The sequence below is a fragment of the Chelonoidis abingdonii genome, chromosome 1 (genome assembly GCF_003597395.2).
Source record: "Chelonoidis abingdonii isolate Lonesome George chromosome 1, CheloAbing_2.0, whole genome shotgun sequence".
NCBI lineage: Eukaryota > Metazoa > Chordata > Testudines > Testudinidae > Chelonoidis > Chelonoidis abingdonii.
In genome coordinates, this window is record NC_133769.1 from 211,314,506 (window position 1) to 211,337,667 (window position 23,162).

The 23,162-nt window shown below is 44.2% G+C and overlaps 1 protein-coding gene across 1 annotated transcript; it reads right to left on the reverse strand.

Moving 5' to 3' along the window:
• Positions 1-946: 946 nt before the first annotated feature.
• On the reverse strand, positions 947-22,329 carry ICOSLG (inducible T cell costimulator ligand). Its single transcript, XM_032801004.2, has 7 exons — positions 22,254-22,329; positions 17,343-17,383; positions 13,141-13,506; positions 8,708-8,992; positions 6,870-7,040; positions 4,743-4,778; positions 947-2,130 (listed from the first exon to the last, which is right to left on the reverse strand). The coding sequence occupies exons 1-7, from the start codon at positions 22,265-22,267 to the stop codon at positions 2,120-2,122; spliced, it is 924 nt and encodes a 307-aa protein (XP_032656895.1). The 5' UTR covers positions 22,268-22,329; the 3' UTR covers positions 947-2,119.
• Between the last annotated feature and the right edge of the window lie 833 nt (positions 22,330-23,162).

A 23,162-nucleotide genomic window follows, 5' to 3' on the forward strand; every position in this document is an offset into this window, starting at 1 on the left:
CTGATGGGTTCATTTCACTTGTTCTCACTGCATTGTTAGCCTAGTCATATGATTCTATGATTCTAACACTATTGCTACAGCAGACACTCCTACCCAGATCAGATCATCGGTTGGTTTTGTAATAGGCACAATGATGGAATGTGGCCACCAAATTTAACTAGGATTTGAAGATGAAAAGCCAGGGCACTAACCCACCTTTGCCACCTGGTGCCATATCCCCAGCATAGTTTGGAAAAGCAGGGTTATGATTCTTTCATTCAGATGGCATAAAGGTGATACAATTCAGAATGGTGATGGATATAGAGGGAGTAAAGTGCCCGAAGCAAACAAATTAATCCTCCTTCAAAACCCTACGTGTTGGGAAAAATTAGTTGCTTTGATTTTTACATATTTCACTCACAGGACCCCTGGCCATGGCATCTGTTTGTTTCACCCAGTGCTGTTCTTAGGCATATGGAGCATAAAAGGCATAGAGCACCTGAAAATTTGGGGCACCCTGGGCCTTCATGTCCACCCTCCTGCCTCTTCCTATCCCTGTTCTTATCTGACCCTTCCTGCAGCTCCCACCACAGCTGGCTGCTGCAGCCTGGTGACTCTTCCTCTGGAGGGGGTCTAGTACTTAAAAGTGAAAAAGCCTTTCAGCCTGCCAGACCTATTAGCACAACATTGAAACTGTTAGAGAGCCATTCAAGTGGTAATGAAACCATTTAACAGGCATTTGCCAACCCCCAGGTATCTACTGTCAGTTTCTGAGGGTGCATGACTAATATTTACTCAGAACATGTTAGTCTACACAACAAGACAGTTTAAAAATTGCTTTAAAAATATTTCATTAGTGTGTTGCTGAAGATTATAAAATCACATCTCTGAAAAATCCCTACACAGATTTTTAGATGCACAATCTGAGTATTCATCTTTAGCCTTAAATACTTGGATCTTCAGACACTTTTTTTTTTTTTTTTTTTTTTAATAAATCCTTCAAAAGACTCCCCTTATCTAAAATACACATGTGAACCAGGGCTGCCATCAGGCATAGGGGCATCGGTTTAATAATACTGCATAGGGCCCCATAAATCCTAAGGATGGCCCAGATTTCGCCACACATTTACTCTGTCTGTTAATGATGTTCTTGCGGTATCATGGGCAAATGTGACTGTATAAGCTACACACCTGTTTTTATGGGTGGGGGAGGGGAAGAGAGTGCAGGAAGATTGTATTTCAAATCTCCAGTATCCTAGAACCCAGCAGGGAGCGGTTGATGCTTGTCATGCCCAAATGAGGATAACACTATGGTTTTCTTGTCCAGTCTCTAAAGTATATGCACACAGGCAACTGCTGATCTGAATTCAGCACAGACAGTGCTAAGGTAGTGCTATGCACTTCCTAGGAATCCTGGTAATTTCTGTGCTCTGTCAACTGATGGACAGTCCCTTTTTGATCGAGTACTCTGTAAAATGTAGAATGCACACTTAAACTGAAATAAAAGAAGGCTTCCTAATGTTCATACTCAAAAGTTTTGTTCAGCTACAGGCATAGGCACCGGTACCTCTGCATGTCTAAGTCGGAAGCTTCAGGATATTTTTGTGTTGCCATTGAGGCTGCCCAGAAACAGTAAAAAGATCCATGGAGGAAAGAGAAGTAGTAAAACAGGCAACAAAGTTTGCTCTATGGAGTCCTGCAGTTTTCACTTGCCTAGCTGCCATTTTTCATGTTCAGTAATCGTTATGAAAAGTCTCAAAGGCAGAGAGAAATTGTCAGCACTGCTGAAACACAGTTGCTTATCTCCTAGCAGGGACTTCTTAGATTGATAAAACAGTTGGCAGTCTTTCATTCCTGAAGCAATGCTTCAGCATCCGGGTACAACTGTACCTTTCACTCACTCATACAGGTGTTTTGAAACCAGCACAAGGGCTGATTAGAAGTGGCAGACCAAAGCAGGTGGATTTTGCTCTCTCCTCTGTCAGAGAAGGTTTTTGCCATTTGTTGTGGCCCATGCTCTGGAAACACTATGTCATTCATGTTGCAGATAATGCTGCCGTCCTTGGCTTCAACATAGCATCCATAGCTTCAGCATTCTCTTGGTATATCACCAGATGCCCAAATTCTGAGAATTTCCCATTTAAATGTGTGCTGTAAAGACAAAATAATAATTAGTATTATAGACAAAAAATACTAATGTGCTTAACTGACAATCAATAAACAGAGAAAGATAGGAAAGGCCCATTAGACCAGATCCTGCAATTGAATTGTCATGGATTGATCCTTGCACCTGCAGAGAGCACCATGATTTTAATGGGACTCCAGTCAGGCTCTGGAGTCCACCAGTACAGATCTAGTTGTAGGGTCTAGGCCTTAATCTTCAGGTGCATCTCACCCTGCAAATGCAAGAAATGCCTCCTCTCCCTCAAACAGAGGCCTATTTTAACATTGCTTAGTTTCAGCTGCCACTAGAATAAAGAGGCATTGACTTTAAAAATTCTTGTATTGTAGCAATATAACCAAGCCTCAGTTGACCCTCTTATTTTCATATCAGTGAGGATTTCCCAATAAATAATCTGACCTTCCGTAAGGTGAAAATTAAATTGCTAAAGCAGAAGAATTTTTTGCTTTAATACTAAAAAAGTAGAATGGCCACTTCAATCTGCCCAGGATGTTGTTTCACATGGGGCTAAGTGCATCCTGCACCACTAGACTGAAAAGCTAAAATAATGTAGGGCCAGATCCTCTGGTGCATTAGAGAAGCTTTGCACTGCTCCCTTAGCACAAAATGGTTCTAAAACTAGTAGATGCAGGAGGATCAGTCTAGTATAGGGGACCCATCCCTGCAGTGAGTCCTGAACCACCTCCCCTTTCCATGGCTGGTACTGGGCTGTGCCTGGGGGAAAGGGAGAACGGGCCTGGCTTGCTCCTACACTCTGTTGTCAGCCAAAGCAAACCCGATTAGTCTTTAGGGGTCCGACCCTGAACTGAGAGAACCCCAACCTGCAGGGGAGGGGTTGTCTTTTTTTAATGTGTCCATATGGTGCCCAGCACCATGGGGCTCCACCATAAAACAGATATTTACTACTACCAATATTAATGTGGCACAAGTAGTTTTTCACTTAACTACATGTTTATGGGCCAGATCCTGGAGTCTGGCCAAGAAGCACTCAATATAAGTCAAGAAGAGATGTTAAATAAACTGTTTGTACCATGTAAACAGACTTCTGCTGTCTGGAGAAGAAAAGCCATTGTTTATAAAAGGTCATTAAGCAGGAAATGGTTTATTGCCTGTTGATTTTAAAATGGGAACAACTGTGTTGAATCAGCCCAGAGTGGCCTGCGGAGTGTGTAAAACAGTTGTTCATTAAGTCAGTTTACATATCAAACGAAAAGCTCAGCATTTTTTTTGATGTGAAGGATGCTTGCTTGCATTTGATATTTTAAGTCGTATTTGTGCAGTGCAGTTAGTTATAGAGTTGGTTATATGCTTTTAAAGCAGTGTATTTTCTGGACTTTTATAAGTAATTCCACACAGATCCACTGTATAGTGTGATGGGGCAAGGCCAGATGGCTACAGTAAAGTACTGAGAAACAGATATGTTAGCCCCAGGCTAAACAAATCCCTAGGACCATGGTAACCAAATGGCAGTTGCTCCAGGTTAATCAAGGCACCTGGAGCCAATTAAGACCTTTCTAGAAGGCAGTGGATATAGCTACTTTAATTAGAACACCTGCAGCCAATCAGGGCAGGCTATCAGGGCACCTGGGTTTAAAAGAGAGCTCACCTCAGTCAGCAGGGAGAGCCAGGGAGAAGGGTGTGAGTGAGGAGCAAGAAGCTGAGAGTGAGAGAGTGTACTGCTGGAGATTTAGGAGACAAGCTTATCAGACATCAGGAGGAAGATCCTGTGGTGAGGATAAAGAAGGTGTTTGGAGGAGCGCCATGGGGAAGTAGCCCAGGGAGTTGTAGCTGTCATGCAGCTGTACAGGAGGTACTATAGACAGCTGTGATCCACAGGGCCCTGGCTGGAACCTGGTAAGTAAGAGGGCGGGCCTGGGTTCCCCTAAACCTCCCAACTCCTGATCAGACACAGGAGGAGTTGACCCAGACTGTGGGGAAGATCACTGAGGCGAGCAAATCTGCCAAGAAGCGCAGGACCCACCAAGATAGAGGAGGAACTTGGTCACAATAGCTAATTTTGCAGATGCAGCACAGGATATGGTTAACACTTGTCACAATAAATAATATCAAGTAGTCATCCAGACAATCCTATCTCTGTCTGCTTTCACTAGATCTGAGTTTGTTTTTAAATCATGCCTTGTTTTCTTTTATTACGAATGGATACTGCCCTTCTAAACTGGCTTGCCACATTAAATCTTGTACTCTTGGCCATTAAAATGTTAACAGATTGTAGGTTTAGATTGCATTTCTTTGTTAAGGAAAGGAGAGTACACAACACATGTTCTAAAGATATGGGCCAAATTCTAAGGTGGTGTAAACAGGCATAGATCCACTGAAGTAAATGGAACTACCTGGATTGGAACATGGGGAGGATTTGTCCCCCTAGGAGATGGTACATAGAAAGGAAGAGAGCAGCACTTTTGAGGCATATACTGAATTTGTATGAAGTCAGAAATAGTTAATATTGGGCAGTTTAAAAACAAATCCAATATTTTGTAGAGAGTTGTAGCACTGGAACCCTGACATTATGTAGCTCCTAAGACACTTATGGTAAATGTGTGTCTGATCTTTCACTACTTACTATTGTGCTGTGCTCCATCTTCATTTTGTTGAACATCTGTTAGAAGAAATGCAGCATTTTAAATATGTGAGGTGATTATTATCTCTTCTTTGCAGTAGCCCAAAGGAGCATCAATAAAGAAGCAAAGCTCCATTGTGCTAGGCATTATGCAAACAGTAGAAAAACAGTCCCTGCCTCCAACAGCTTACAGTGTAGTTATGATAAGAAACAACAGGTGGATGAAATCCACAAATGGAGGAAGAGGATGAGGCAACAGGAAAGCAGGCAAATCATTGTACAGTTAGCAAATATCTTTGTTCACCACCTCTCTAGCTTTATAAAGATGAAAATATTAGAACAGTCTAAAGATACAAATTAAGGTTTTGTAAATTTCCAGGCCTTTATGAATAATTCCAACTTGGATCTACACAACATTAATCTTCATGAGAAAAAAGTTACAAGCCTCAAGTTTGTTGGGCCAAGTGACTTTCTTGTCTAGCAATTCATCTTACACTTAATTATGTTATCCTGAGTCTGACATGGTTACAACTATACTGCATAACTTAGTTACCTTGATATTACCTAATGGAGTTTGGATGCTGAGACTATGGCTTTAAATCCACAGCCCTGCATTGGGTTGGAGTGGCTTTGCATCACCCTATGGCACTTTGGAGAGGTATTGTGCCTCAGGGAAGCGCAAAGCCCCAAGTGAGCACAGCTGATGCAGAAGGGGGCAGGTTCCTGCTTTCTCACCACCCCTTTGGGAGTACCTCGTGCTGCTAGCCAGTAGCAACCCTTGAATGTGACTAGCCCCTGCATGGGGACAAAGAGGGAAAGCTCTTTGTGTTCCCCCCATCTTACATGCTCTCCCTGGCATCTCTGCAATTTGCCCCACAATGAGAGCGCACATACATGGGTAAATATTGGAGCTGGCTGGGAATTTTCTGATGAAATTTTTTTTTTTCTCCTCCTGGAAAATGCTGCTTTGTTAAAACTGACACTTTCCATGGGAAAGGGTCGGTTTGGACAAAACGTTAGTCTGGAGAGTTTCTCAGGTTCAGGTTGGAATATGTTTTGAGGGGGTGGGGAGGAAGGATCAGAGAGACCCATCTCCGAACAGCCAATAGTCCAGTGATTAGGGCATTCATTTAGGAGGTGGGAGACCCCAGGTTCAAACCCCAGCCCAGGGCTCCCACATCCCAGGTGAGTGCCTTAACCACTAGGATATTGGTTATTCTGGGATGATTCTCTGTCTTTTTTTGCAAAAATATTCATCAGGTGTCTGTTTCATTCTGATGCGGAATGGAACTTTTCCCCAAAATCTCAAATTTTCACATGAGACAGAAGTTCCCCCTACCCCATCCCCTCAGCTCTAGTGTATCTTCAGTTTTGTTCTTGAGACATCTATTGGCGCTCTCTTCTGTTTTATCTATATTTCTGTGTGAGCAGCTGCAGAAATGCAAGCAATCACATTTGTAAATGGGGATTTGTTTGATCGTTTGTTACATGGAATTGTTTCTCACTTGGGAAATTGTAGAAAACTGGTAGAGCAGGGAATTTGTAATAGGATCTGGAGCCTTTCATCCAGGGGCTAGACTTGGTGACTTCTCAAGGTCCCTTCCAGCCCTAAATTTCTATGATTCTGTAAATCATTGATTCTAATCTTCTCAAGACAGGTGATAATCACTTGGGATTATCACCTATCATCCGGTTTTGGTTTGGTCTATATGAACTGTGTGTATTATCTCAGTCCAGTTCTTAATGGAAAACTGTCCATATTGCACAAACCCCTCCTTATCATTACACTCCTTTTGTGGATAGTCTCGGCAGAGAAGCCAAAGACTGAATAGATGTGGAGCCCGAACTATGAATTGTATTCAAAGGAATGGTTCTTCAGGTGTGAGGTACATTGGGATAACACCATGAAAAAGTTTACACTGCTACTAGTTTTGTGGCTAATTAGGAGTATGGCCCCCACTGTTGTCAATTCAGCACTTATCACATGCTCTAGTTTCAGTTATAATGTAGGGAATTCACAACTACCTATGACAAATTATAGAATATGAAATATTTTGGAAAAAATGAGAACTAATATGTGTATTATATCTCTCTCTCTCTCTGACCAACAAGCATAAATGGTTTAATTACCTGCATATGATTTCCGGTGAGGGGATTTCCTTTTCCACAGCCAGCAGGTTAAAACAGCTAGACCAGCTAACACAATGGCAATGGCAAGGACACTTCCAGCCTGAGCTCCTGGTTCATTTAGATATAAATGATCGCTGCTGGTTGGGTTAGGGTTTGTGACGTCTTTCGAGACTGAAGAGGAATAGAGAAAAGGAGATCTATGCTCTCAAACGTAATTCCAGATGAGTGTTCAACTGCATTTTATAGACATGAGATTCACACAAGTCTATAGACTTCTGTAGCCCTCTTATACAAATAACTCATCCCACCACCACCAATATTTTCTGAACAAGGCCAAAGTTCTACCTACATGGTTTTTAATTATTAATCATTACACACACTTTTTAGGCATACTAAATCCTTCCACAGGAGGAAAATGTAACACAACTTCTCTTCAAAATGACAGCACTACATGTGTTCAATTGACAAAGTCCTGCCCAATCCAAAGCTGGCTGTCATTTTGGATATGCTCTTCTGAGAGAGGAATCTACTGAACAGCTTTCGAAGATTAGTTTTTGAGTGATGTGTATTCAAAATTAGACTTGTTTTCAAACAAGAATGAGGGCCAGATCCTTAGCTGGTGTAAGTTGTAACCAGGGCTGGCTTTATTAACTGCAGAGCCCGATTCGAATACCTGGTGGTGGTCCGGGGCTTTGGCCGCACTTTGGCAGCACCTAAGGACGCCCCGGAATGGACCCCCTGCAGCTGAAATACCACCGAAGACCCTGGAGCGGACTGCTGCCAGGTGAGTAAAAAAAATTAAAAAGGTGCCTAAGGCACAGGACCCTGGTGCAGGGCCCTCTTAGGCATGGGGCCCGATTCCAGGGAATTGGGGGAATTGGCCTAAAGCTATCCATGGAGTTACAACCAGGGCTATCTGGTCCAAAAGCCTCACCAATGACCATGAGGATTCCCTAAGGAGACAACCCAAAATGGCAGCCATGTTTGGGCAATTGCCATGAGACCCTGCAGTTCATCCTGCAGGTCACCACACTATACAAGTGACAGCATTAGGGAGTACATATTGTTGTGCCTGTATATTTACTTATATATTATCAACCCACAGATACACAATGATATTACTTTAAAACTGTTGCTGCCTCCCTGGACCAAGTACAGGATTTGACTCAGCTGCCATCATGACATTGTTCCTCTAGTGGAGAAAATCCCCTACAGCCATTTTAAAATTTTGTTTCCTACTCCAAAAACCTACTGCAACTAGATTTCTACGAAAGTGTGGCTTCTAACAAGTATTCTGCTGTACGTGGGCTAAAATCTTTGGCAGAATAATTGTACACATGTGCCATAAGAATAGGGTTGCCAACCCTCCAAGACTGGCCTGGAGTCTCCAGGAATTAAAGTTGGGCAATTTTTCCCTGGGCCCCGGAGGGTCCCCAACGAGAATATAGTATTGCAACTTTTTTTATGGAAGGGGGTCCCTGAAATTGCTTTGCCTCAGACTCCCTGAATCCTCTGGGCATTCCTGAATCATAGTGATTCCAAAACTGTTGCAGGAGAGTGGGAGAGAACTTCTGTGATCAGGATGGTGCTTCTTACTTCCACACAGAGGAACAGTGATTTGTGTGCAGATCTAGGAGGCTTAAGCGGGTGTTTAGCTTCATTTGAAATAAGTCACATTTAAATATAAACACTGTGGCCTAAATTTATATAGGCTTTAAAAATTAAACTCATTTCAGTAGGTCACTGGACTATCATGCTGTTAATTAGGCTGCTACTCATCACAGATACACATGTAGACACACACACACCTGTTACTTGCCAAATATTAAGCAACTTACAGAGGACAGTTACATTTTGCTTTAGTAGTTCATTTTCTATGATGCATCCTACTTTTATATCAGAATTTGGTTCAATCTTCAGTGTGCTGAAAACACTGTATGTACCATCATTGTCTTGGATGATCTTTAATGATGATGGATGGAGGGAGCTGTTGTCTGTTCTATTTATCCAGTAAATGTTTGGCTGTGGGTATCCTTGGCTATAGTTGCAACTTAATGTCACTTTTTCTCCAATATTTGGGCGGTTTCCTGTAGGTTCACTTAGTACTGGCAGGCTGTTATTGGCTGGAAAAGGAAAAAATCATTAGCATTTTATAATCTTTTCAAAAGATTAAGGAATGACTCAGATTATAGAGTACAGGTTCTAGGGTTTATAAACTCATAGCTCAGACTTAAATAACAGCCTGCATGGACATTAGGCCAGTTACTTCAGTGATTTACTGAAGGAGGCAGAAGGCCAAACCAAAGGGAAAAGGGTCTTAAACTCACTTCAGTAGCATTTTGCAAGAAGGTTCTGAACTAACTCAGGCAAGGCCCCACCATGGAAGAGGTTGGAGGAGACGTATCGGAGAGTAGAGCTCTCCCAACTATTCTCCTTGTAGAGATCCCCCATAATGCTCATCAGGGTAGATGGGGATACATACAGTTGCACAGAGGAAGCCCTGCCTCCAAGCCTGGCAGAACTGCATAAGGCTAGGGCCATCCACATGGAGATCCTATGTCCTCTGCACTGGCTTTAGCAGCTTCTTTCCCTGGCAACATGTTTCCATTACGCCAGGGGTCGGCAACCTACGGCACACAAGCTTAGTCCTGCGGCAGCCAAGCTTCCCCCCTCCCCTGCTTCTTACTCCGCCATGGTGCTTTCCTGCCCCGCTCCCTCTTCTTCCCTGCGCCAATCAGCTGATGGCCCTAGCAAGGGGGAGGGGGAAGAGTGGCAGCGTGTACACAGCTCTGTAGAAGAGACAGAGAGAGGTAGGGACGAGGCCTTGGGGAAGGGGGTGGAACAGGCCATATCCCTTCCAGCCCTCTGCCGTAAGCTGCTTAGGGCAGGGCGCTGGGAGCACCCTTACAAGCCAAGCATCCCAGTCCTCTGCCCTAACCCCCCCCCCACACACTCAGCCTTCTACCCTGCACCCCCCATACCTCCAGCCCTTACACCCCACTCTCAGCCTTTTGCCCTGCACCCCCCACACCCCCCAGCCCTCTGCCCTGCATCCCCACTGTCCCAGCCCTCTGCCCTGCTCCCTTGAACCCCCCCACACACACCCAGCCTTCTGCCCTGCACCTCCACAGCCCCATCCCTCTGCCCTGACACCCCCCCACACACTCAGCCTTCTGCCCTGACCCTTGAACCCCCTCTGCCCTAAACCCCCCAGCCCTCTGTCCTGATCCCTGTATCCCCCCCCACCCCAGTCCTCTGCCCTGACCCCTGAAGCCCCCCCACTAGGTCTGGGGTCCCAGCCGCAGGCCCTGCTCAGCCTGCTGCCAGCCTAGGAGAACAGAACCCCAGGCTGACGGTGAGCTGAGAAGGCTCGCGGCATAAGATCAGCATTTTAATTTAATTTTAAATGACGCTTCTTAAAGATTTTGAAAACCTTGTTTACTTTACATACAATAGTTTAGTTATATAATATAGACTTATAGAAAAAGACCTTCTAAAAATGTTAACATGTATTACTGGCATGTGAAACCTTAAATTAGAGTGAATAAATGAAGACTCGGCACACCACTTCTGAAAAGCTGCTGATCCCTGCAATACACAAATAAGAAACCCTGGATCACACACAGAGACTTCTGCAGGTGACAGAAGTGGGTGTATGGTTGTAAGGAATTGGCTGATCTCCCTATTTCCACATGGAGGAATGCAATCCATGCATGGATCTAAGAGGCACAATCCAGGCCTTCCTTTGCACACAGTACTATTTTAAAGCTATTTGGGACTAACCGACTTTGTCTCTGTCAGTCTTCCAAAATATCACAAAGCAACAAAGAGTGGTATATGAAGGCAGATCAAATTAACAAATGAAGTACTGCTTTACACCACAAACAACTCCTTACAACATAAATTCCCAGCTTGCTTACAAAATATTGTTTTCATTAAATAATTTTCCATCTGGATAAATAAACTTCCAGAGGACATGGATGCTTTTCACAAGGGACAGGGCTTTAATTCTGAGAGTGGCAGGAAGCCCAAAAGAGGATCTACTCTTATTTTCAGTTTACTGCCTAAGGCTGTGATCCTACAGTCAGATTCACCCCAACACCTCCAATAGGGTGTTGCCCAGATGTAGGCATTGGCTCGTGATCATCAGATGGGAAGATGAGGGACTAACTTTTTTTCTTTTTTAAGATCAGATTCTGGCCAAAGTGAGGCGAATGCCTTCCTCACATCTCTGGCTGTGGGAATTGCACAGTAACATTTGCTCCAAGCTGAATTGTTTATGACAGTCAGAAATGAAGAGTCAGTTAAGCAGAGTTAGAATTGCTATCCGCAGCTTCAGAGTCACTGTCTTGGATTTTATTAGGATGGGGATGGTGTGAATAAATGCAATAAGGCAGAGTAGCTCAGAGATTATGAAACCTATACTGGTGAAAATAAAATAGATCACTTCATCCTTCCAAGCAAAAAGAAATTGGGGGTGAGGGGGAATGGGGACCAGAATATCTGCTGGAAGAGAGCCAAAAATTAAGAGTGTACCAAATATCTAATCATCACTTTTATTATTTGTATTATATAGCGTTTAAGATCCCCATTCACAGAACTGGACCCTGTTGTGCTAGCACTATACAAATGGGACAAAAGTTAGTCCCTGTCCTAAATAGTCCTTGGTTCAGCCAGGCACATAAGCACATCCATAACGTTAACATGTTTAAGAGTGTTGCTGATGCTGAACTAATCTGACTAGCTGGAATTGTTATATGGGTGACAAAGTTCCTCCTCTACCTTGGTGGGTCCTGCGCTTACTGGCAGATTTGCTCACCTCAGTGATCTCCCCTACACAGTCTGGATCAACTCCTCCTGTGTCTGATCAGGAGTTGGGAGGTTTGGGGGGGAACCCAGGCCCACCTTCTACTCTGGGTTCCAGCCCAGGGCCCTATGGATTTGCAGCTGTCTACAGTGCCTCTTGTAACAGCTGTGTGACAGCTACACCTCCCTGGGCTACTTCCCCAAGGCCTCCTCCAAACACCTTCTTTATCCTCACCACAGGACCTTCCTTAGTCCTCCAGCAGCACACCTTCACTCTCAGTTCCTTGTGCCTCTTGCTCCCAACTCCTCTCACGCACTTCTTCTCCTCTGGCTCCTCTCTGCCTGACTGGAGTGAGCTCCTTTTAAAACCCAGGTGCCCTGATTAGCCTGCTTTGATTGGCTGCAGGTGTTCTAATCAGCCTGTCTGCCTTAATTGGTTCCAGCAAGTTCCTGACTACTCTAGTGCAGCCCCTGCTCTAGTCACTCAGGGAACAGAAAACTACTCACCCAGTGACCAGTATATTTGCCCTCCACCAAACTCCTGTACCCTACTGGCTTGGGTCTGTCACATTATGGGTGAAGCCAAATAGCTATTTAGTTACTGAATAATGAAATATAAATATATTAAAGTGGATCATTACAGCTGAATGTTTGTAATGAGAATCAACACCAACTGTAAATCAGCCTCCCAAAACATGGCACAATATATATTACTCTTTCTATTGCATTTGGTTACTAACCTATTGCCATTACAAAATATATTGATAACACTGCACTGCAAATGGAACATTACTTGTGGTTCCATTATGCGCACGTTGGGATTTCTCTCACCCTTTGTCCTAATTAAAGCTTGTTTTCCAAAATACACTTTGGCACCTGAGTCTGAAAAAAAAAAAATTACTTTTACTCTCTACTCCCAACCTGAGTTGGGTTCATATCACATCTGGCTCTCGGGAGAGGGGCAGGGGAAGCAGCAGAGCCAGCTACGCCACAGGTATCACTGGGCTTTGGAAGGTCATTAAAGAAAATAGGCATCTGAAGACAAATAGCAAAACTATCACTGGGATTTGGCCAAGTATCTGTCTGGGTCAGAATTTGGGTACAGTCCTGCCTGAAACTGCCTTGTTTAATTACCCTCTTAGTAAACATAAGTGTTCCCTCACCTCTTGCCCCTGTCCCTCCCTGAACAGCTGAGGGAAGGGTAAGCCAAACAGTTTGTGCTTCAAAAGTTGGAGAACTAGATGGTTTTGAATTCTTTATTGTGATATTGTCCTTGACTGAGTTAAAAGCTTGGATTGTCTAAGGGAAGCAAATTAGTGTGGTGGCACCACCACCATTTGGGGCATGGGGAAATCCTCCTCCCTTAGCCTGTTGTGTGACAAATGCCCCTTCTGCAGCATCCAGAGAGATCTAGGGTGGCAAACTGCTGTTTAGTATTGGTTTTATATGGAATAGAAGGGCTTACCTGCTACCTTGAGGGTCACATCTGCATTGTGAATAACCCTAAAAACTACGTCCTTCTTCTGTACTATGCACCGGTACGTGTGTTCATCTCTCAGGCTGACGTTTAGCAGCAGCAGAGAAAAAATGCCATTTTCAAGCTTATCCTGAAATAATCGAGTCCTGTTTCTGAAGTCTGCACACTGCTCGCTTTGGTTCTCATGACCAGAATTAAAGGTGTGTACCACTGAACATGGTTTTGAACCATCTGCTATTTGCCAAAAGACCCGTAGCTTATTTAAAATGAATTTTTTCTCTTGAGGATAAATGCAGCTCAGTTCAGCAGTGCTGCCTATTGTGCTGATAACTTTCTTATCTTCCTCTGTAGTAACTACAAAGATAAAAAGGGGAACAAAGAGAAAATCAGTCTGAAGAAAAGCAGTTTAATATACTTGTCACAATCCTATTTAGCAGCTGGTTTGAAAAGGAGTACTTATATTTTCAAAACAAGAATATCAATATTCACTTGTTTGTAAAGAAAAATAATTGTTTAGGGCCAAGTTCTGATCTCATTACCACCAAAGAAGGGAGAAAGTATGATCCAGTGATAAGGACACAGGTTCAAAGTTCTCTTCTCTGCCACCAACTTTGTGTGTGACCTTGAGCAAGCCACTTAATCTCTCTGCTTCTCAATTCTCCATCTGTAAAGTGGGGATTAAAATGGAGACAATAGCACTTCCCCACCTCACCAGGGTGTTGTGAGAACAAATATATTAAAGATTGTGAGGTGTTCAAGTAAAGAGGTGAGAGGCATACAAGTACCTACAATAGAAACAAAGTAACTGTGACTCTAGTTGAGTTACTCCTTGCTTGCACTGCTATTACTGATCCTTAAAGATCACATGTAGCATTATGTATCCATTTGTAACAATTTACCAAGGGTTGTGATGGGTTTTCCATCTCCCACAATCTTTAAATCAAGATTGGATGTTTTTTTCTAAAAGATGTGCGTTAGGAACTCTTTTGGGGAAGGTCTATGGCCTGTGTTATACAGGTGATCAGACAAGATGATTACAATGGTCCTTTCTGGCCTTGGAATCTCTAAACATTATATGGTCCCCATGTTAAACAGACAACAAATAGCAAAATTGAAGTAAAGAATTGCAACTCCTTAAAACACAAAGAAATAAAATATTGGTTTTGAGAAGATATTTTCCATCGGCAAAATTCAGACACTCAGGAAGGCTGACTGGAACCTGTGTACATGGGTGGACCTGTTTAAATCAATGGGACTAGACCCACGGTCAGTCCTAGATCAAACGGCACCCTCCGTGGGGAGCATCTTTGGCACCCCCACCATTTGTTAAACTTTTGAGTACCTTACAGCACCCCAAACCCATTGCACCTCAAGCCCGGAGCCCCAGGCGCTCACCTGGGTCGCCTTCCCCTAAAGCCACTCATGAGGAAGTAATATACAATGTGAGGAAGGGTGACAGATTATGGCACTATATGGAGAAGTTTTTCCTGAAATGCTGTTAAGTTTTAAGTGAAGGGCTCTAGACACTGAACCTACATTAAAATCAATAATAACTTTTACTGTACTAATGATGAGTGCAAATGAAAGTAACTCTTGGACTGCCAGGCAATGATCCTAGGAGGAGCCGTGTGTGCAACTGACCCATGCGCTCACACAAAGCCCCACTCAGCACATTGCCCTTGCAGGATTGAAACTTAAAAGATTCCAATCCATTAATATAAAATAAATCTTCTTAAACTGTGATCATCTCTCTCCCAGGGATTCTTCAGGTTTCCCTTCCCTACATTTTCACTTCTTCCATGCCCTCAGGTATCTCATATCCATGACAGTCATCCTCTCTGGAGGGAAGGCTGGATAATCTTTCAGTTGTCTAGAGACGGTAGCTAGACATCAGTGTGAGATGGTACCTGTACCCAAAGGCCAGCAGAGGAGCTGCGCTCAGCCCAGGGAATGAATTGTGGAAGGGTTAAAAAGGCTGCTATTTATTCTACTTCACCATTCAGTCCTTTTCATTTTGGCAAACTGTGTTTGTGTTCCAAAGGGTTTATTAGGACCTCATGAAACCCTCTTAGTTACTTTCTCGTTTGTGCATCTGCATCATCACTGTTAACAGGGAAGCCTAGGAATCATGTTTTAGGCTCTGTGTCTGTGACTACTTACGCACACGTTCAACTTTATGTACACGAAAGTGCAATGCAACTAGTAATGTGCGTAATGCAGTTATGCCAATCCCAAGCATACAAAAAACATGAGTCAGGCCTCACAATATCATGGGATTAATTTAAAAAATCACAAGATTTTTTTTTTTAAAACATTGGATTCTATTCCTTTGGCTTCTAGTTTCTCAACACATTTATGTTACTTCAAGTTTTTCTCCACAATTATGGGGCTAGAAACCTACTTTAATCCCCTCTTCAAATAAACGCTAGAGTCTCACAAAATGACAGGACACAAAGAGTCTGAGCCAAAGCCAACTGAAGTCAATGGGAGCCTTTCCATTGACTTCCGTATGCTTTGCTTTAGGACCTGGGGCTTGGAGGGAGGACACCAAATATTGTAAGAATCATGATAAAATCTCAAGTTTTGGCAACACATTAAACGTATAAGAGCATGCCTGCATTGCAGCTAGAAGGTGCCTGAGGAGATAGACTTGCACTAGCTTTGCTTGAGCTAGCATGCTAAAACTAGCAGCGTGGATGTTGTGGCACTGGCAATGGCTTCGGCTAGCCACCCCAGGCTCTGACCCAGAAGGTTGGGCAGGCTTGGATTAGCGTAGCTAGCCCGAGCTGCTGTCAGTGCCGCGACATCTATGCCACACTGCTATTTTTAGTACACAAGCTCAAGCAGAGCTATCGTGAGTCTGTCTACCCATGCTGGGAATCACACCTCCCAGCTGCAGCGCAGACATAGCCTAAGGGTATGTCTACACATTAAACAAACACCCCCGGGTGGCCTGGGTCAGTTGACTCAGACATGCAGGGCTCTGAGTGTGGGGCTGCAAAGCTGCTGTGTAGACATTTGGGCTCGAGCTGGAGCCCAAGCTGTGGGACCCCACGATGGGAGCGGGGGGGAGGGGGAGGGGAGGCAGGGTCCAAGCCCAAGCCCAAATGTCTACACAGCAATTTTCAGTCTTGCAGGCTGAGCCCAGGAGCTCAAGTCAGTTTGATTCGGGCCATCTGCAGTCATGCTGTGGAGATTTAATTCCAGTGTAGAGGTACCCTAAGAGGCCTCAGTCCTGTGAACAAAGGTACTACTTGCTATGAATAAGAGTGGCAAATTGTGGCCCTAAATGGAAAGGTCATGGTATCCTGCAATACATTTACTGCTGATGTGGTAGGATCACATTCTCAACAAACACCCTTCTCCATGCCAAGGTAGAGTGCGCCGTGACTAGGCATGTACGGACTTAACAAACACTAAATGTGACTCAGCCACCAGTAGATGATTCTGTGTCTAAGAAGAATGGGGCAACTCTTAATTCATCTATGAAACAACAAAAATATTTTAGATCTCATTAGATAGTCTCTCTCTCCCTGTACCCACACTTTATTTGGGGGTAAATTAGGGAGTTTTTAGTAATCAAGAGTGTGAGAAATGTTTGGGGCTTACCAGTAATGTATGGTGCTAGTTATATTCCTGGTATTTGCTTTGTCAGGGCATCTCAGTCTCGATTTGTACAAGTCTTAATGTTCTATTTGAGAAGCCTCCTCTTGGTAAATGTGTTGATTATGCCATGATCACAAGGTTCTGTGCAGGAAGGGCTTTCAAAACTGTGCTGCAAATGTTAATCTCTCTCTCCAGAGGTTAAGGCTAGTGCATTTGCACACAGCACTGTCTAGCTCCTTTATCACGTTAACTCACTCAGAGCTAGATTCTGACAACTCATTCTGCATAGCACTGTATTTCATGAATATTCTCATTGACTTCAGTGGGAGTACTCTGGCAGTAAGGTATTATTCAGTCCGAAAAAAGGTACCCAGGTAGTCCCAGTGTCCTTAATAAAATCACAAGGACATTTGACATTCTTTAGGCAAATTACAGAAAGTCTCACATTAAAGAATTTTCATGATTCCTGTTCAAAAGTACTGTTTAGATTTCTGATTTATGTTGTGCACATACATACTCTACATATTCAAACAAATGCTTGTATTAAAAGTGATTATAATGAAAATAACTTTCTCTTAACTTACCGCATCCCAGAGCACAAAGAAACAGTAACCAAAGTCCAGAGCTAAAAAAACCAAAGATAAAAGCTCAGTGATGATAATGCAATCATAAGTGCATACGTGCTGTTCACAGTTTTAAATACAATAGTAGTAGCATAGCTTAGCAACAACATATGGGTAGTAGTATCTACAAGAGACACTCAGAATAAGTACCCATATTTTTGACAGCTACAAAATGTCACTTTAAAATTATCACTCAGTGGGAAAAGGCAATACATTGAAAGATAATACACTATACTGGACTTGAAACCAATGCTATCTATCTTTCTGATTAACAGTTGACTGGATCCGTCTGTGGCATGTCAATGAAACACGATGTGACTACTGAAAAAATAGCTGACTATGCAGATCACCTTCTTGGGTGTATGGGAATATATACATAGATAAAAATGTATATAGGGAATGCATCACGCTGTTGAGTGGTATAAAGGCCTCGCTGGCATGACTGTGGGATGGCTGCATCATTCCCAAGTGGCAAAGCCACAAGTGGGTTATGCAGATCATTCCAGTCACCTCAAATAAGTATTTTGTATATGTCATATGTTACAGGAAAAAACTATTTTATGAATGTTTTAGAAAGTTCCAATATTTTTTTTAAAGCTATGTTTGTAGAATATAAGAATGGCCATACTGGGTCAGACCAAAAGTCTATTCAGCCCAGTATCCTGTCTTCCAACAGTGGCCAATGCCAGGTGTCCCAGAGGGAGTGAACCTAACAGGTAATCATCAAGTGATCTCTCTCCTGCTGTCTATCATCACCCTTTGACAAACAGAGCCTAGGGACACTATGTAGCCAAAATGCATAACTGGTGTCAATATAAAGCTGTTATTGGATTAGGATCTTAATATTTCAGTCCAGAGTTTAGATAAGACAGATCCCGGGGGCTGACCATCCTCCCTCCTAAGTGGATGTTAATGCTGCTGCAGTCCACAGTGCTTGCAGAGCAGCTCGGTTACTGAGCACCAACCTGAGTAGGTGAGAGGATTCCTTCTTTCCTTGAAACCAGAGGAATTCCTCTGTGTTGTGCCTGTTTGGGATTAATTCCTGCACCAGCTAGAGTGAATGATATCCACTGACTTAAATGGAAACTGGATCAGTCCCTTAGTCTCTTTTTAAATGGTTTGTTTTTCTCCATTTATCCCCCCCCCACCCCTATTTTTAAACTTTCGGTGAGACAGGAGAAAGTTTCACTTCCTCATTCTCACAGTGGCCCAGTGAGATTATAATTCCCACTCTCATCTGCATATTTACATGTACAATTTACCTTCTTCTCATGACAACTGATTTGATGCAGTTGAGAATTGCAATATATTTTTGGTGTGTTTTTGCTTTTCTGAGCACATCAAAAAATATGATTATGTTCATGGTGCAACAACTGGCTGTTTTGTTTCACATTTAAATCAAATATAAACCTTGACTATGTCCTAAACTGTATCAAGAACAGCTCTTTGTGCCTCATCAATGTTATACTTCTCTTAGCTGAGTTATGCAGAATTCAGTTGCCCTAAATCTTTATCTGTTTCATGGCATTTTTCCATAACTATAGTTTTCCAGATTATATAAAACATGTGTTTGTTTAGATCTTTCTATTGTTCACACTTTAACCAAAAGGAAGACTGTCTGCAGTGACATTTTCTCTACTTCTCTTTTTAAAGAGATTCTTACAGTACCTCACAAACAAACATCAGTAACCACCTACGTGAAACAGTTGAGTGCACTGCTGTGGTTTTTCAGCACAGAATCAGTCATGCAGAGCCCAGTCTTGGGGTTGATCACAAAACCCACAGTGTGAGTAATTTTACTGACTTTAATTGTCTTTGTATCCTTAATCCTGAGCTCCCACAACTCCTACTGTACTCAAGGGGAGAGGATGGGACTCAGGTGGGAATGATAAAGAGAAGTCCTACTTGTTCAGTATGACACACTGACGCCACATCTCATTGGAGGCATAACAAACAAATGTAGTCCATCTTCTTTGCTGTAGTGTATGGTAAAAATGTGTTGTTGGGGAATATCCCCCATTGAAAGGACCAAGATAAGCAATTGGCCTTGGGGATTAATCAACTTGTAAATGAAGCAAGAAAGTTTAGTTTTAGGCTGCGCTGCGAGTACTCAGATGAAGCATTTACACAAGGGCTTGTCTTCCCTAGGAAAAGGGATGTGTACCTCTATCACATGGTAATGAGAGCTAGGCAGAGAAATGTTTTGTGGAGGATTTTGCTATTTCCAAAATGGATTTTGTTCCGATTCAGAATGAAAACCAAAAATTTCAAATTCTCCATGCAAAGGGATGGAGCCCCAGCTCTGGGGCAGTCTACCTCGTGTGCTGTCTCAGGGTCTGAGGTCTCCAGCAGCTTGCCAGGTGGGCTGCTGAGGAGCCAGGAAACCAGGTTGGTTCCATTAGAAGAACCCTGCCTGGTTTCTGGAGGAACTTTGTCAAAATCAAACCATCTCTGCAGAATGTTTTGATTTCAATGAATCGGCAAATGTCAACCAAAAAGGTTTTGTCTGAATTTTTCAGACCACCTGTATTAAGAACTATCATAAGGTAAAATCCTAGTGAGACAAGGCACTTGTACTATTCATACAAATTAGGAGTTTGAGGTAAACCCTATGCTCCTGCTAGAGTCTGAGTGAGTCTTAGAGTTATAGGGGGAAAAAGTTGTACATCTAATTCAGTGCGTGTTGAAGTCTCTGCAGACTTTGGGCAGAATTTGGCTCTGGTAGTGCAGGATCTAAGTGCTAATTCTTAATCTGAGGATAAAGAAAGCACCTTTATATTAAGCTACTTAGAACCACAAAGGCCAGTTTTCAGATTTACTCTGATGTGTGTGGGGGTCGGGGCTGTAAAACTTGCCCCTTGTGTTTGTAGTTCAGTAAAAAAGTACCACTACTATTCATAGATTCATAGCCTCTAGGACTGGAAGGGACCTCGAGAGGTCATCGAGTCCAGTCCCCTGCCCTCATGGCAGGACCAAATACTGTCTAGACCATCCCTGATAGACATTTATCTAACCTACTCTTAAATATCTCCAGAGATGGAGATTCCACAACCTCCCTAGGCAATTTATTCCAGTGTTTAACTACCCTGACAGTTAGGAACTTTTTCCTAATGTCCAACCTAAATCTCCCTTGCTGCAGTTTAAGCCCATTGCTTCTTGTTCTATCATTAGAGGCTAAGGTGAACAAGTTTTCTCCCTCCTCCTGATGACACCCTTTTAGATACCTGAAAACTGCTATCATGTCCCCTCTCAGTCTTCTCTTTTCCAAACTAAATAAACCCAATTCTTTCAGCCTTCCTTCATAGGTCATGTTCTCAAGACCTTTAATCATTCTTGTTGCTCTTCTCTGGACCCTCTCCAATTTCTCCACATCTTTCTTGAAATGCGGTGCCCAGAACTGGACACAATACTCCAGTTGAGGCCTAACCAGCGCAGAGTAGAGCGGAAGAATGACTTCTCGTGTCTTGTTTACAACACACCTGTTAATGCATCCCAGAATCACGTTTGCTTTTTTTGCAACAGTATCACACTGTTGACTCATATTTAGCTTGTGGTCCACTATGACCCCTAGATCTCTTTCTGCCATACTCCTTCCTAGACAGTCTCTTCCCATTCTGTATGTGTGAAACTGATTATTCCTTCCTAAGTGGAGCACTTTGCATTTGTCTTTATTGAACTTCATCCGGTTTACATCAGACCATTTCTCCAATTTGTCCAGATCATTTTGAATTTTGACCCTGTCCTCCAAAGCAGTTGCAATCCTTCCCAGTTTGGTATCATCTGCAAACTTAATAAGTGTAAATATTCAACAGCAAAGTAGCCTTCCCCTGCCATAACAATCCCAATAGCATTTTCTGCCTTTCTCGCTATGAATTCCAGTCAGTATCAAGTGGAGATTTAGCTGAGGTTGCATATTCCTTCCCCCTGTAACACAAGCAGCAGAAACTACTGACTTCTTGGGAGCAGGAGCAGGCCCCTGGTTTGCCCCTAGTGCCCTCTCTCGATAAAAGAAGATTAAATTATGAGCAGCCTCAGCCTTACCCTGACAGCCACAACACACACACCAAATGGATTGGGGGTGGGAATGAATCAACCTACAGGTATCAGTAGCAGCAGTGTTAGTCTGTATCAGCAAAAAGAACAGCAGTACTTGTGGCACCTTAGAAACTAACATTTGTTTGAGCATAAGTTTTTGTGGGCTATAGCCCACTTCATCGGATGCATAGAATGGAACACACACCAGTCAGTGGGAAGAGTTGGCAGGAAAAGCTGGACCTTCCTGGAGCCTGGTCATTTTTGTAGCCAGGCCCCCTCCCCACCCACCAATGGTACTGACAAAGTTGAGAGCAAGTTTAGCTGTTTCTAGTGCACTAAAACCCTTCCTGCAGCACAAGCACCGAAGACCTCACCTGGATCCAGAGAGCGCCACCCAGTTTTTGATGCCAACCCCCCAATGTCTAACATCTGAAAGGAGAGCAAATGTAGATGCTCCGATTGCAGCAAGAAAAATCAGGCCCATGCTCCCCCTCAGCATAGCACTGATTGACACCCCCACCTCCCCGTTTGCCGCTTGGCTCCCGGGGGGTAGGAGCAGGGTCAGTGATTGTCCATTGCCAAGGAAATGAGCTGACTTGGCCGGCTGCCGCTGGGCTGACAGTCCTGTTGAATGTTTGTCTTTTGGGCGTGCTCGGAGCAGAGCGACACAGTTCTCTAGTGCGATGGTTGGGGGCGGGGGTGCTCCGACTTGGAGCCCCCGCAGTTACCCAGCGCCAGCAGGCACCTGGGGGGCGCGGGGAGGTGGTCGGGGCAGGACGGAGACCAGGCGTGTGAACCAAGGGCGAATCTCTGAGTGCCCTGCCCCCTCGCACTCACCTTCTCGGCTCCATCGCGGCGCGGGGCGCTGCTCGGGCAGCCTCGGGGACTCGGCGGGAGGCGCAGGCTCTGTCCCTCGGCGAGCGGCGGGAGCAGAAGCAGTGAAACAGCCGCGGGGCAGTGCCCGGGCTGAGCTAGCTCCTCCCTCCTGTCCTACGTCGTGCAGGCGGGGATTTCCGCGGCTGGTCCCTTCTCCAGTCCCACGCGCCTGGGGGCGGGAGACTGAGCGCGGGCGGGCCGGCCCCTTCCTCTGCTGCCCCCTGCAGCTCCCCGGCCGAGGCGACAAGCAGAGCCCAGCGCCGGCGCGCCCGGGACTGCAGCTCAGCCAGCGAGCCCCCGGCCCGAGCGCTTGACTCTGACTGCAGCCCGGGCAAAGAGGTGTCCCGGCAGTGCCCTGAAACGAGTCGCTAGAACACCCCGCCTATAGATTTAAATGTTTATTAGAAAATATTAAAGAAAGGTGATACAAAGGGTTTGATGTGTCAGTCGTTGGTCATCGGGGGAAACATACAGAGCATGGGGGGACGCTGGCAACTGGTTACGGTTCAGCATATAGTACACACAGCCTGTAATGTCCCCAATGCGGGGTGTACGGTGGTTGGGGTCAAGATATAGTAGGGGGGCAGTGAGGGTACATCGCTCATAGAGTGGGCTACACACAGTCGTGGGTATGAGTAAGCGGGCCGGGTAATGGGGACAGGGTGACCCTCACGTGGTGGGATCCAGATTGGTAAGTTCAGGACTCAGGGGATATGGTTTGGTAGGGGGGTTGTAAGGGTTTCCCCCTCCCCCCCGTGGGTGCGTGGAGCCACATCGGCTCACTCCTGGTATTGGCGGTGGCCGGTGATGTGTTCGATGTAAATGTCTCTAGACCACCGGATAGTGTCCGAGACCATCAGGCGGGCCCTA